At 33.9% G+C, this 13,833-nt stretch overlaps 1 protein-coding gene across 14 annotated transcripts in view; it reads right to left on the bottom strand.

Annotated features, from left to right (window-relative positions):
* Positions 1-13,833, bottom strand: part of ZNF644 (zinc finger protein 644) — a 112,568-nt gene that overhangs the window by 24,833 nt on the left and 73,902 nt on the right. Inside the window, exon 2 of one of the 14 annotated variants that reach the window (XM_030868631.2) lies at positions 13,520-13,605. The exons of the other annotated variants lie outside the window; for them this stretch is intronic. Within the exon in view, the coding sequence (XP_030724491.1) occupies positions 13,520-13,536 (17 nt within the window). The 5' untranslated portion in view covers positions 13,537-13,605. The remainder of the gene's footprint in view (positions 1-13,519; positions 13,606-13,833) is intronic. 14 annotated transcript variants of the gene reach the window in all.

The raw sequence follows: 13,833 nt of genomic DNA, 5'->3' as shown, positions 1-13,833 counted from the left end.
AATATCATTTTAGAACAGCAGGAATTTACAATTGCTATTTAGAAATTAAAACATTTGCAATAAAGTTCATTATTTCTAATATCTTTTATGGTACCAAGTACATACTTTGTAAAACATTAAATCCAGTTAAAGAATAAAAGAATTGCTTCTAATTATTTTCTTCTTATTTCACAACTCAGAGCAGCACTTTTAAATATGATCTTATTCTTTCCACAAGTGTGTTCCTTAATACAACAAATATTACAAGTAAATATTATAAATATCCTTCTTTGGCATTATTATTTATACCAACAATTATTTTTCTGCCCGTCATAGGTCTTAGAATTCTGTTTTGAGATTGGCAAATTTCCACAGAAATAAAAATAGACTTCAAATAACATCATATTCAATGATATCACTCCAAAATGGTGCTAATGCAGCACCCAGCAGGAGTCTCTACATCACACACAGAGAAGTTAAAAATGGGCATCACATAAACATGTGTTAGGAAGGAGTGTGCAAACGTCAATGAAAAGAAAAGCAAACCTTGATGCTATACTATTACCCGTTCCTGACATTTCTAATTAAGTTAGGTAGAAAAAGTAAAATGCCCAAATAGGAACAACCTCATAAATCAGAAATGGATGACAGATTTTTTTTTAAAAAACTAGCCTGAAAGACATTTACTTTCTTTTCCTACTTATTATATTCACAGAGGTAGACAAATATATGCTCAATCTGAAAGCCTATATTAGCTTTTCTCAACAGGAAGCAACGTTGCTAACGAAGTGGTAAATTCAGTGTTAATGAGTGGCTTCACTGTTACCACCTCAGAGGTAAAACCTTCCATGTTCCATGTTCCACCCATCTGTTCTGGTGTTAGAGGTTCCGAGATGGAACAGACGCTTCCCATTTAAAGCAACTTCATTGGTACCCCCTGAACAGCAGGGTGACAAACTATGAGAATATCATGTCAGCTTGGAGATTGCATCCTCATTACCAGAATGGCTTTATAAGAGCCTTCCATAAGTTCAAAGTTTGAAGATATCAAAGGGTTTTGCTCAAAAACATAGAAAGAATAACAGATTTTTAAATATACAAAGCACATGTAGTAAAAAGAAAAACAGAAGATCAAATTAAATATTGTGAAAATATAAAATGAGGTCTTTAACAGTCAAAGTTTTCCTTTACATCTACATAGTGAAATACACCTTACTTGCCTCCAAATTGACCATCTCTGCTCAAAAATAGGGGAGTTATTCTTTTTCAGAAAAATTTTTTATTAGCACATTAATATTAAAAATACACTGCATCAGTTTAAAAATATGCTACAAGAGGCTGAATCAGTAAGCTAGTATTTTAGCAACAATAAAAAATTCTCCTGGCTTAATTTTCAGAATATATTTCTGTAAATGAAAGTGTTCAAGATACATTTTTTCTTAACAGTATTCAAGACTCAGAGCTATTGCATTGAGATACAATATAGAACAATGGATCATCAAAATGTGTTGCACTGACCCAGAATTTTGACATCAAAAATTATTTCCCTACATTCAGGATGCTTATGGAATATCCAGGCAAGAAAGCATTTGACCTATAAGTTAATTTCACACTGTCTCACACAGTTTTTCAACCACTTTTATATAGTTAAATATATATAAAAGAGTCATAAATACTAGGTTACGTTAATATAACAAAGGAAGGAGCATATTTGAAGGTAGGCATTATTCATTAAGTTTAAAAAGGAGAAACTAATGAATTAAAATAAACAAATTAATGTTATATTGTTTGGCCTCTCTAAATTTCAATGAAATTGCTGTATCACTTGGGATCTTTTTATTAAATGTTTAGATACTATCACTGTGTCCTCCTCCATGTAATCGTATAACCACAATTTTTCTATTAACTGAATTTTAAAATGTTCTTTAAAAAAATTCACATACTTTATAAAAAGCTGCAAATGGAATTTTAAATCTACATAAAACATATTTCAGGTTCTGGAAAATCATAATGAGTTCTACAGCTATAACTGCCTGTAGTTATATACTGTGAGCATTAAAAAAAAGTACAAAGGTCAGATCTGTCTTCAAGATGACATCATCACTTATATGCCTCAAGCTAGACTTATTGTCTCAGAAATCTCAAACATCAGTATTTTTGCAAACTATCAGCACTTGCTATAACACCCTCACCACACTACATCTTGAGGTTACTACAGAAGAAATGAGGTGATAATTGCATATTAACATAATTATTCTGTAATCCCTGTGAGCAAGCTTCCTAGGTCACTCAGTAATTCAGATTAGATACAACCTTCCTGTCATCAAATCTATGCTGTCCACTTCCTGTTCATGAATAATTCTGTTCTCATAGAAAATTAGCTTAATTCCATTCTTTTATGTACATTATTAATTGTATTTATTGCAAGTAGGTTAATATTTTGTGGGTACTTATTACATAATACCAACCTCTGTCATGTAGTATAATTTCACAAAAAATATAGTACAATTTGCCCTCACTCTACATTAGTCCATTAATAACTACACTGCATAGCTATAAATAAATTATAATGTTGCCCACTAGCTGAGTTAGAGTTAGGATCTGTCAGATTTTCACAAACCCCATGTTCATTTAAATTATCCTTGAAAACACACGACAACTTCAGTTAGTCATATTTTGAGATTGGTTCAAGAACAGAAAACCATTCACAACTGTCATTCTAATTGCAAAAAAAACCTTAATTAACTGAAATATTACATCTAAAATTACTTCAGTATTTAAGCATATATATACTATACACAATGTACAAATATATATACCTGTCTCACCTAGCATACAATGCAAGTGAAGACAGAGTATACCATATATAATGATATCATCCAGGTAGTATCCTAAGCTGTATGTCACATTGACAGGAAACTCTAAAAAAATACTGAACATTTGTAAGGGTACCCAGCATATAACATGAAGAATGAAGAGAAAACCTGGCAAGTTTAATCCAACAATTAGCCAATGCAATTAGCAATCTTCAAATGTTTGAAGGTTTGGCATACAGAAGAAAAAACATATAATCAATATGTCTGAATCATAAAGATGTGGATTTTATCTCAAGATTAAGAAAAACTAGAAACAGGAACCATTCAGCATTTCAATGGGTTGTCTTACAAAAGAGTGAACTGAATGGCTCAGCAGGTTGGACTATTTGTCAGAACACTGTAGAAGGAAATACGGCACTGGAGATTGGATAAGATGATTTCTAAGGTCCTTTCTCATATGTACTATGTATGTTTAATGTTTGGTTATTACACTATTAACATTATTTGAAATAATGAGCTAAAAACAGAAGTTAAATTTATACTATTGAACTTTAAAAATATTCTCTAAATTCAAAATTACCTGAAATAATCCTGTAGTTGTAATATTTGATAAGCTGATTCTTGAACAATGAAATATGGCACTAAATGACTAACACACTGAGGTCACAGAGCTATATGCATCCCGAAAACTCGAGGTACAGAGGTTTTTTCTATTGGCAACACCAAAAATAAAAAATAGCGGGAACATTAATAATGCTTTCTTGCCAGCAGCATGTGGCACTGCCATGACAAACTAATGATCTAATTGTACCACCTACCACCAAATTACATTGAACTTGTTGAATAGTTCTGTTCCTGATGCCATGTATTATCCTCATTATTTAATAGAAAGATGTTACAAACAGTAAGGTACTAGCTCATAAATAACATAATAACACAAAGCGATTCTTGTTGAAAAATACACTAAATACTACACATAGTTTGACACATCTCAAGAAGCTGCTATATGGCAAACTGAAGCAGGTAATGCAAGGAGGATAAAAGAAAGGGGCCCACAAAGGCATAACTTTAACAATCTGGCAAAATCATATAATAATGAGAAGCAACAGTAGTAGAAAAACAAATGGACATTTATTAATAAAAGGTTAATTTCCTAATGAAGAACTTTGCAATTGGAAGAGGCAAGGTAATAAACTGCAGCTGCAACCAAAGGAGAGTGCTAAGTCATATTCAGCACGGAATGACTGACTGTTGTGTTGTTTATGCTTTCATGTAGTCAGAACAAGATAAGTGACCATCTCAGTTTTGATAGGGTAAATGACACACATATGCACACAGCTCCAACAAGAACAATTCATGTCTTTAAAAATTAAAATGCGTGATAACTTCCTTCATATGACTTTCAAACCAATCAAACTTTTGACCACAATTTTATAATTGAGTCAAAAATGTGTCAATTCCACACTACAGAGGTACTGTGTCAACTCTGCCCTCCACCAAAAGAGTATTAAACTGCCATAAATTATTATTTTACTTTGGGTCTTTGTGTTCTTCAGTTTATGATGAGTTTGCTGTTTCTGCTTAATTTTGAGATATTTATTAACCCACCACATCCAATAAGTGCAAAAGAAGTACAAGTGTCAGAAGTCCTAGGAAGACAAAACATATAATTATATTAGAAATGAAAATAGAGATAATAATACCCAAAGTGGTAAGATAAATATATATGCATATGGAATGAACTGCTTCAGAGAAGAAATAATTCTTATGGGCAGAGAGAAATTCACCATTAAAACACTACTGTGCCTATACACTTGACAATAATCAGCAAGAAACAAGGAATACGAGAAAGGAAATTTTTGAGTACAGAATCAGTATCAATGTCAGATGTCTTTTTGCCTAGTGGTTATTCAGGGAAGGCCAGGAATTTGTTCAAGAACTCAAAAATGTACAATGTTCTAAGTGCTGCTGATGTAACTTCTGCCCCAGACATATGCGATTCCATAGGATCAAGGTCCATTAGAATAGCACATCAAAGTTAGTGACATGACTGCAAATGCAAACAATCGTGGCTTTGAAAGAATTCCTTACAACAGTTGAAGAGATAATTTGTGCCTTAATATATAGCCTGGAACATAAGAAATGTTATGCTGGTTTCTTTCTACACTCAAACAATTTTGATAACTCTTTCAAATTCAGAGCTTCAAATATTCAACTGTATGTATTTAAAAAAAAAACTTTTGGAGATCTCAATGGTTACGGTAAAATTCTCATTATAAAAGTTCCATTAATTCATCTGCCAATCATATATTAATTAATCATATTTAGGAAACACAAAATTGTTTATGGTCTAATGGGAAGCAAACAAGAACATTCTCACATCTGGAGAATATATTATTTCCCTAAATTACAATTTCATTTTATTGAAAGGGGGGTTCAGATCACATACAAAAAATTCTGTAATTAACCTTTCACCTATATTATACATTTAAACTCTATTAAGTAAATTCAAATTTATATATATTTAGATGGGAAAGTGGGGCACTTTCATTGAGAACTAGAAAAACAAAAAAACACAGAAGTTTTATTTTCTACAAAATAATATATTTATTAAACATGAATTCTCTTACTGATATTACCATTTACTCAACTTTTCTTCTTTCCTTTCTCTAAAATCAGCCTACAAAATTCCAATTATCTTCTAAGAAAAATATTCCAAGGTAATCACTACTCTATAATTATCTTCATTTAGGATGGTAAAAAATTCAAATATAAGAAATTTGCTTTCTTTAACACAAAGTATGCACCTCTCTCATATCACTGTCCTTAAAAAAAAAGAAAGAATTATTTTTGTAAAGGCAAATCACAAACCAGCCACTGCTTTTTTCCTGATTTTACATTTGACCTAACAAGTTTTTACTTACTGCATGTTCAATTCTGGAGTTTTAATTATAAAACCAGAAGCATTTATTTATTGTGAATTTAAGTAATTACAAAATTTCACCAAAATGTTACAGAAGACACTACATTATATTTAGAAAATGCAAGTACTTATTGATAATCAAATGTGGAGTTCCCTGGTGGTTTACTGGTTTGGATTCCGTGCTCTCCCTGCCACGGCCTGGGTTCAATCCCTGGTGGGGGAACTGAGATCCTGCAAGCCGCAGAATTTCCTTCAGGTTTACTCATATGGAGAGAGACTGAGGTCATGGTCAAGAGTAGCAATTTTGAACCATGAGAGACAGAATGTTTGGTTTCCATAATACCAAATCCATAAAACCAAAACGTTATCAATAGCACATTACTGTTTTATAAAAGGAGACTGAAGCATATTTAATATTGAGGTATTTCATGGAAAATTTTAATTATTTGTAACTCTAACTATCCAAATGGTATTGTTGGTAGTTTTTTTTTTTTTTTTAACTGTACTGCTATCTGAGGAAGACTATATAGGACACATAAGTATAAAAAACTGCTATCAATAAAAAGCAATACATTATTTCCCCAGTGAGTAATATGAATTATTTAATAATAATATTAGGCTACAGTTCAGAGGAAGTAGAAGGTCCTATAAAATACCATGGCTAAGAAAAGCCTCACAGAAAAGAGAGAGTTTTAGATAAATTTTATAGTGCAGTGCCAAGACAATCACTCTTTGGAGGCAGACCTGCCTGGGTTTGAGAAATAGCTCCACAACGTCTATCGTATTAGGACAAAGTTACTCCACTTTCCTTCAACTTCAAGTTGCTTCATCAATAAAATAAGAGTGGAACCTTCTTATAGGATTGTAAGGATTAAATAAGACAATGTACATAAAACATGTAGCAAAGGGCCTGTTATTTAGTAATTACTCATTAAGTGTTCATTCCCCATGACCCTTGCCATTAACTTGCTTCATGTACAGAATGATGATACTGAATTTGTGTACTGCTCCTAATGATAATGGAGACCCTCCCTTACAAGCAGAAATGTATTCTGGGAGGAGATACCTGAGAACTTACACTACTCCCAGGGTATAATAAACAGGATAAATAAGCAGAAGATAAAGAGCCATAGGAAGAAGCATATCTTAAGAGTTGCTGGTGCTAGAACAATACCACTCTTGTGGGATAAGGCAGGGCATTACTGTTCAATAAGCAATAAAGGGGGGAATTACAGTGCATGACCCAGTGCTCTAAGGAAAAAAGATGTGAAGTGGCCACTCAGGATTCAAGAGTTTCTAAGAGTTCCTGATCCCTTTCAGAATATCAAGGACATGAATTTATCTTTCTCTCTTGTAAAATGCCAACGAAATGAAAGTAGAAGGACTAGAAGAGAGAGACATATGTAGACAAATAAAACCATAAACCTGAACAGTTATAGACAAGGGCTCTGGAAAGAAAGGAGACCACAATCTCAAATAAAAAAAACAAATAAACAAAAGAACTAAAAACAGATTTTATACAAAAGAATAGGAATCAGAATAGCATCAGACTTTTCACCGTCAAGACTATTACATCAATGGAGCAATAATTTCAAAGTTTGGAGTTAAAATTACTTTGACTATATTGATACAATCCTATTCAAAGACAAATTATACAACATTCAGGTTGAAGGCACACAGTGTGTAAGTTTACCACTTACCTGTCATTTCAGAAAAATTTTCCCAAAAGGTTGTGTGTGTGAAGGGATCTGAAATTCATGTGCTAAGTGTATTTTACAACAACAAGGTTATGAATACTTATTAATAGTGATTGAAATACAAATTTAAGTGTCTGTTAAAATTAGAAGGTTAACCACTAGAAGAATAAAAAGAGAAAGTAAATATACTTAATATCCTCAGATTCTATAAACTATTGTATTTTAAAGAAAGAAGTACAGTAGCAGTAGGCTGACAACTTTGAAATAAAAAACTACTAAAAGGGCTTCCCTGGTGGCGCAGGGGTTGAGAGTCCGCCTGCCGATGCAGGGGACACGGGTTCGTGCCCCGGTCCGGGAAGATCCCACATGCCGCAGAGTGGCTGGGCCCGTGAGCCATGGCCGCTGAGCCTGCGCGTCCGGAGCCTGTGCTCTGCAACGGGAGAGGCCACAACAGTGAGGGGCCCGCGTACCGGAAAAAAAAAAAACTACTGAAAAAAAAACCCCAAAAACAAAAACAACTCTCAACAGGTGAGGTGAAGAACAGAGTGAATAAAGCTGATGAAATGAGGTATTCTTCCAATAGAAAGATTTTTTTACAAGGGAGTAGGAAGAGCGTTAAAAAAAATAACAGAAAAGAGACACAAAGTCTAGACCCCACAAATTATAATGAGTAGAAATTATAGAAGAAACCTGGGGAACAGGGAAGAGGACACAATAGAAAAAAATTTCAGAACTCAAGAAGCACAATCTTCAGAATAATAGCATTCAATGAGTGCTCAGCAGGATGAAGAAAAAGACATGTCACTTGAGAAGTCCTGGGGGAAATTTCAGAACTCTAAGAATAAAAGGAAGAATTCTACTCATTTCCAGAAAAAACAAAAACAAAAACAAGACTATCTACAAAGAAACAAGGATACACAATTCATCACCAGTAGTGTCACCAGGCTTTTGAGGAAACATTTTTAAAAATCAAATTTATTGGAAAAAATTACATAAGTAGAACATATTTGTTGCAATTTCCTCTACCTTTCCCACTCTATCCCACTTCAGTTACCAATGTAATAGTCTGGTGTATCCTACTACTCCTTTTTCTTATTCATACAAACATATATACATATGTATTTGTTTTGTGCTTACCTTCACAGAAATGGTATTATATTATATACATGCTACAATAAATATCCTTGTATAGACAGCCCTATAGTCATGTTTTTATTTTGATAATGTAGATCCTTTAAAATTGCACGTGAATTTTTTTAGTTTAATATACATTTTCAAATCATTTCCCTAAATCTCTATCAATATGCACGTCTACCTCCAATGTATAAGAATGTCTGTTTTCCCATATTCTTACCATTTTTGCCAGTATCATGGTGAAAGATGTGAAAATACTTTTTAACCCAGAATTCTATAACTAGCTAAACTAGCATTCAAGTATAACAACAAAATATAGACATCATTGGACAAAAAAGGATTCCAAATGTTTATCACCTACAGATGAGAGAATTACTCAAGGAGATATTCAGGCATAGATAGAAAAGAATATGTGAAGAAGAATCAATAAACATTAGTGAGCAATTAAACTAGTAAAACATGCAACTAAATCTAATAACTGTTGACAGTTGTTCAAAAAGGATTCCTATGAAATGAGAAGCATGTATTCTTTTTTGTTCAGGATAATCATGCTGGATCAGAGTAACTTGTCAGACTGACTGGAAGTGGACCATACATAGACTCCTGGCCTGCACCTGAGTGCCCTCCTAATTAATAATACGGGAAATAAGATCCCCAAAAGTTTTCAACATGGGAGTTTTGACTACTGGAAAATGATCAAAAGAAAATCTTTTAAAAGTATGTTAAAATGTTAAGGATAACCAACTAAAATAGTGAAATAAGATATATAATTTCAAATCTATAGAATTAAAAAATGGGAAAAAATTGATCCAATATAAAAAGTAACAATAATGGAACAAAGCAAAGAGAAAAAAAGCAGAAAAAAGTCCAAACATATCGGTATTCAGAATAAATTTATTCAGAATAAATGTGAAAAGTTCATATATTAAGAAAAAGGCATTCATATTTTTGTTTTGTTTTTAAGTATAGAATTAACATATAGAAACAACATAAGTATTCTATATGTTGTTTATAAAAAGGAAGATAAGGTGATGAAAAGATAAACTAGGCAAATGTTAATGAAAAGAAAATAGATGTCTCTACTACCAGAAAAGTCAAATGGAATTTAAGGCAAAAACACTAGACCTGCTAGAAATGAATATTATATATTAATAAAGTACATGATCCACCAAGAAGATATATTATTCGTGAGCCCCTATGCATACAACAAAATACCTACAAAATATATAAATTATAAACTCACAAGTATTAGGAGAAACTGACAGACAGTCACAAAGGGAAGCTTTAAACACTTCTCCCCAAAAGTCAAAAGATCAAGGAGAATATTCTAGTTTTCCTCTTCCAAGATCACCTTTCTCTCACTTTATGAAAGAAAGATTCCCAAACACAAATCTGCAACTATCTCCATCTCCATCAGTTGTTCAGGCCAATAACCTTCGAGTAATCTTCCTTATTCTCTTTAATTCGCACTTCATATCCAAACCATCAGGAAATCCTATTGCCATCATCTTCAAATTACATCCAGAATTCAATTGCCTCTCACTACTGCTACACCCAGGTCCACTATTATCTCTCCCCTGTATTATTTCAAGGGCTTCCTAATCTGGTCTTAGTGCATCTACTCTTGCCCACCCACCATCTATTCTCAACACTGCAATGAGAGGTATCATTTTTAAACCTAAGACAGATCAAGTTCCTCAAAACCCTTCAATAGCTCCCTGTTTTTCCCTCAAAGAAAAAAAACCCAACATCCTTATAATACCCTGTAAAAGGTGCTATGAAGATCCTTCCCAGTAATTCTTTTTTTTCTCTTTGACCTCATTTCTTATTCCTCTCCCTAACTTGCTCACCCAGTTCCAGCCATGCTGGCTTTCTTACTATTCTTTGAACATTCTCTCCCACATTAAGGCCTTAGCACTGACAATTCCTCAAGCTGGAATGCTCTATTTCCCAGGTACTCTCATGGCAAACTTCCTCATTTAATTTGCTTTTGCTCAACTATTTTCTCTTGAATAATGCCTGCCTGGACCACTTTGGTTAACATTACATACAAAACTCACTTCCCTATTGCTGACATTCTTAAATACACTTAACACTGGTTTACCCTTTTTCCTCCCATAACATTTATCACCTTCTTAAATACTATGTAATATACTTACTAATTACAGTTATTGTTTGTGCATCATTCCCATAAAACTAAGTTTCAAGGGCACAGATCTTTGTCTTGTTAGCTGAATATTTCATGGATCTAGAAGGGTACCACCACCCAGAACCTTGATATTGTACATTGCTCTGATGTGTAAAAACTTCTGGGGAACCAAATAAAAGGTTTGAGAATACCAGATTTTCTTAGGGAGAATGCCATGGCAGCAAAGCAAACGATACAGAAAGGCCACATAGTCTCAATTCACTGAAAAACAACTCAAGGCAAGATTCCAGTGTCTGTCTCTCACTCTACCTTCTTCCTCTCCATACCTACTTTCCCTTCCCTCCCCAATCCCCAGTCTTAGAATAAAAATTCAGAAATGTGAAGGTTGTCAACAATGACACGTATGATATGTGAACTGAATTTAAAAAGGGAAGCTGTTCCCTGGTGGCGCAGTGGTTCAGAGTCCGCCTGCCGATGCAGGGGACACGGGTTTGTGCCCCGGTCCGGGAGGATCCCACATGCCGCAGAGCGGCTGGACCTGTGAGCCATGGCCGCTGAGCCTGCGCATCCGGAGCCTGTGATCCGCAACGGGAGAGGCCATGGCAGACGTTTTATGTAAGCTGAACTAATTAAATCTACAGTGCAAAGATTTTGAAGAAATTAGATTTAAAGCATGTATACAATATATAAGCATTGATAAATACTTTCACTTTGTGACAAAAATTACAAATGCAACTTAAAAATGCCACAGTTTGTCAAAATTCTTTTAGAGGACATTTCAAAGAAAAATTTTGAAGACCACTGATCAAATATACAGAGAACTCTACACAACAATAAACAGACATTTTTATTTCAAAACACGTATTTGTAAAACACAGATTTGTATAATCTGACTATATATTATAATGACCACAGAGAAATTTCCAACAGAGATGGAAGTCACATAGGGCACATTCTCTGGCCACCATGCAACAAAACTAAAAATTAGATACAACTAAGAGTTAATTAGTGAACTAGAAAAAGGTCAGAATAAAGTACCCAGAATGAAGCAATGAGAGATAAAAGGATGGAAAATGAAGACAGGAACCTGAAAAAGGATACAGTGAAAAGATCTAGCACACATTTAATGGGAATCCTAGAAATAAAGGAGAGAGAAAATAGGGCAGAAGCAATGCTTGAAGAGATAATGGCTGAGAATCTTCTAAAACTGACAAGAGACATCAAGCTGTGGTTTCTGGAAGCACCAGGAACTCCAGAAAGAAAACTACACCTAGATACATCACAGTAAAACTGATGACAATGAAAGACAGTTAGAACATCTTAAAAGTAGACACAGAAAAAAAGAATAACTACACAAAGAGACAATAATTAGAGCAAGAAAGAAAAAAAGCAGCTCCTAATGTCCGAGAACTAATCTGATGCTTTCAGCTAAATCATATTGTTCTCCTGTTGAACATAAAAATATCTCACAGAATATCGACTTCAGACAAGGTAACTGTGTAACACAAACTACCAAATAGCGCCTTCCCTTGCTAAATGAGTTGATTAGCTACCTTCTTTGCCAACTATGTTTATCTCAGCTTCAGCCTGCCTTCCCTACAGATGAGATTTATTAAGAAGGCAATCTAAAGATGAATGAAAACAAAACACAACATACCAAAATTCATGGAATGTCGCAAAAGCAGTATTTGGAGGGAAATTTATAGCTGTAAATACCTACATTAAAAGAGAAGAAAGATCTCAAATCTATTACCTAACTTTATACCTTCAGGAACTGGAAAAAGAGCAAACTAAACCCAAGCCAGAAGAAGGAAGGAAATAATAAATATTAGAGCATAGATAAGAAAATATAAAAATAGAATCAAATAAAAAGTTAATTCTTTTAAAAGATCAAAAAAATTAACAAAGAAATTTACTAAGAAAAAAAGGAGAGAAGATGCAAATAACTAAAATCAGAAATGAAAATAGGGACATTACTACAGACTTTAGAGAAATTAAAAGGATTATAACAAAATATTAGAACTGAATACTAACAAATTAAATAATTTAGATGAAATGGACAAATTCCTAGAAACACAAATTACCAAGCCTGACTCAAGAAGAAACAGAAAATCTGAACAGATTTATAATTAGGTAATGAGACTGAATCAGTAGTCAAAAACCTCCCAAAACCCCCCAAAAGGAAAAGTCCAAGACTAAATGCTTTCACTGGTAAATTCTACCATTTAGAGAATTAACATCAATCCTTCACAAGCTTTTCCAAAAACAGAAGAGGGACTACTTCCTAACACATTCTATGAGGCCAGCTTTACCCTAAAACCAAAGCCAGACAAAGATACCAAAAGAAAATGACAGACTGTTATGAAGAGACGCAGAAATCCTCAACAAAATGCTACCAAGCTGAATCCAACAGCGCATTAAAAGGATTATAATTATAATTGAGTGGGATTACTCCAGGAAAGCAAAGGTGGTTCAATATAAGAAAAGCAATGTATTATATTAATAGAACAAAGGAATAAAACTACACAATCATCTCAATAGACGCAGAAAGACCATTTGACAAAATCCAACACTATTTCATGATTAAAAACACACAGCAAACTCGAATTAGAAGGGAATTTCCTTAACATGATAGAAGGTACCCATGAAAAACCCACAGCTAACATCATACTCATCAATGGTTAAAGACAAAGTCTTCCTCCCAAGACAAGGCTGCCTGCTTTTACCACTGCTATTCAACACTGTACTGGAAGTCCTAGGCACAGCACTTACGCAAGTAAAACAAGTAAAAGGCATCCAAATTGGAAAGAAGTAAAACTACCTATTTGCAGATGACATGATTCTATACACAGGCACGCCTTGGAGATACCGGGTGTTTGGTTCCAGACCACTGCAATAAAGGGAATACTGCAACAAAGAGAGACAAGACAAATTTTTTGGTTTCTCAGTGAATATAAAAGTTATGATTACACTACACAGTTGACCCTTGAACAACACGGGTTTGAACTGCACAGATCTACTTATAAGCGAATGTTTTTCAATAGTAAATACTACAGTGCTACTTAATTTGAGGTGGGTTGAATCCGTGGATCCGGAACCTTGGATACGGAGGGCCGACCATAAGTTATACTTAGA

Source organism: Globicephala melas, chromosome 1, assembly GCF_963455315.2.
Source record: "Globicephala melas chromosome 1, mGloMel1.2, whole genome shotgun sequence".
In the NCBI taxonomy this organism is placed as follows: Eukaryota; Metazoa; Chordata; class Mammalia; order Artiodactyla; family Delphinidae; genus Globicephala; species Globicephala melas.
This window is presented reverse-complemented; position numbering and strand designations above follow the sequence as displayed.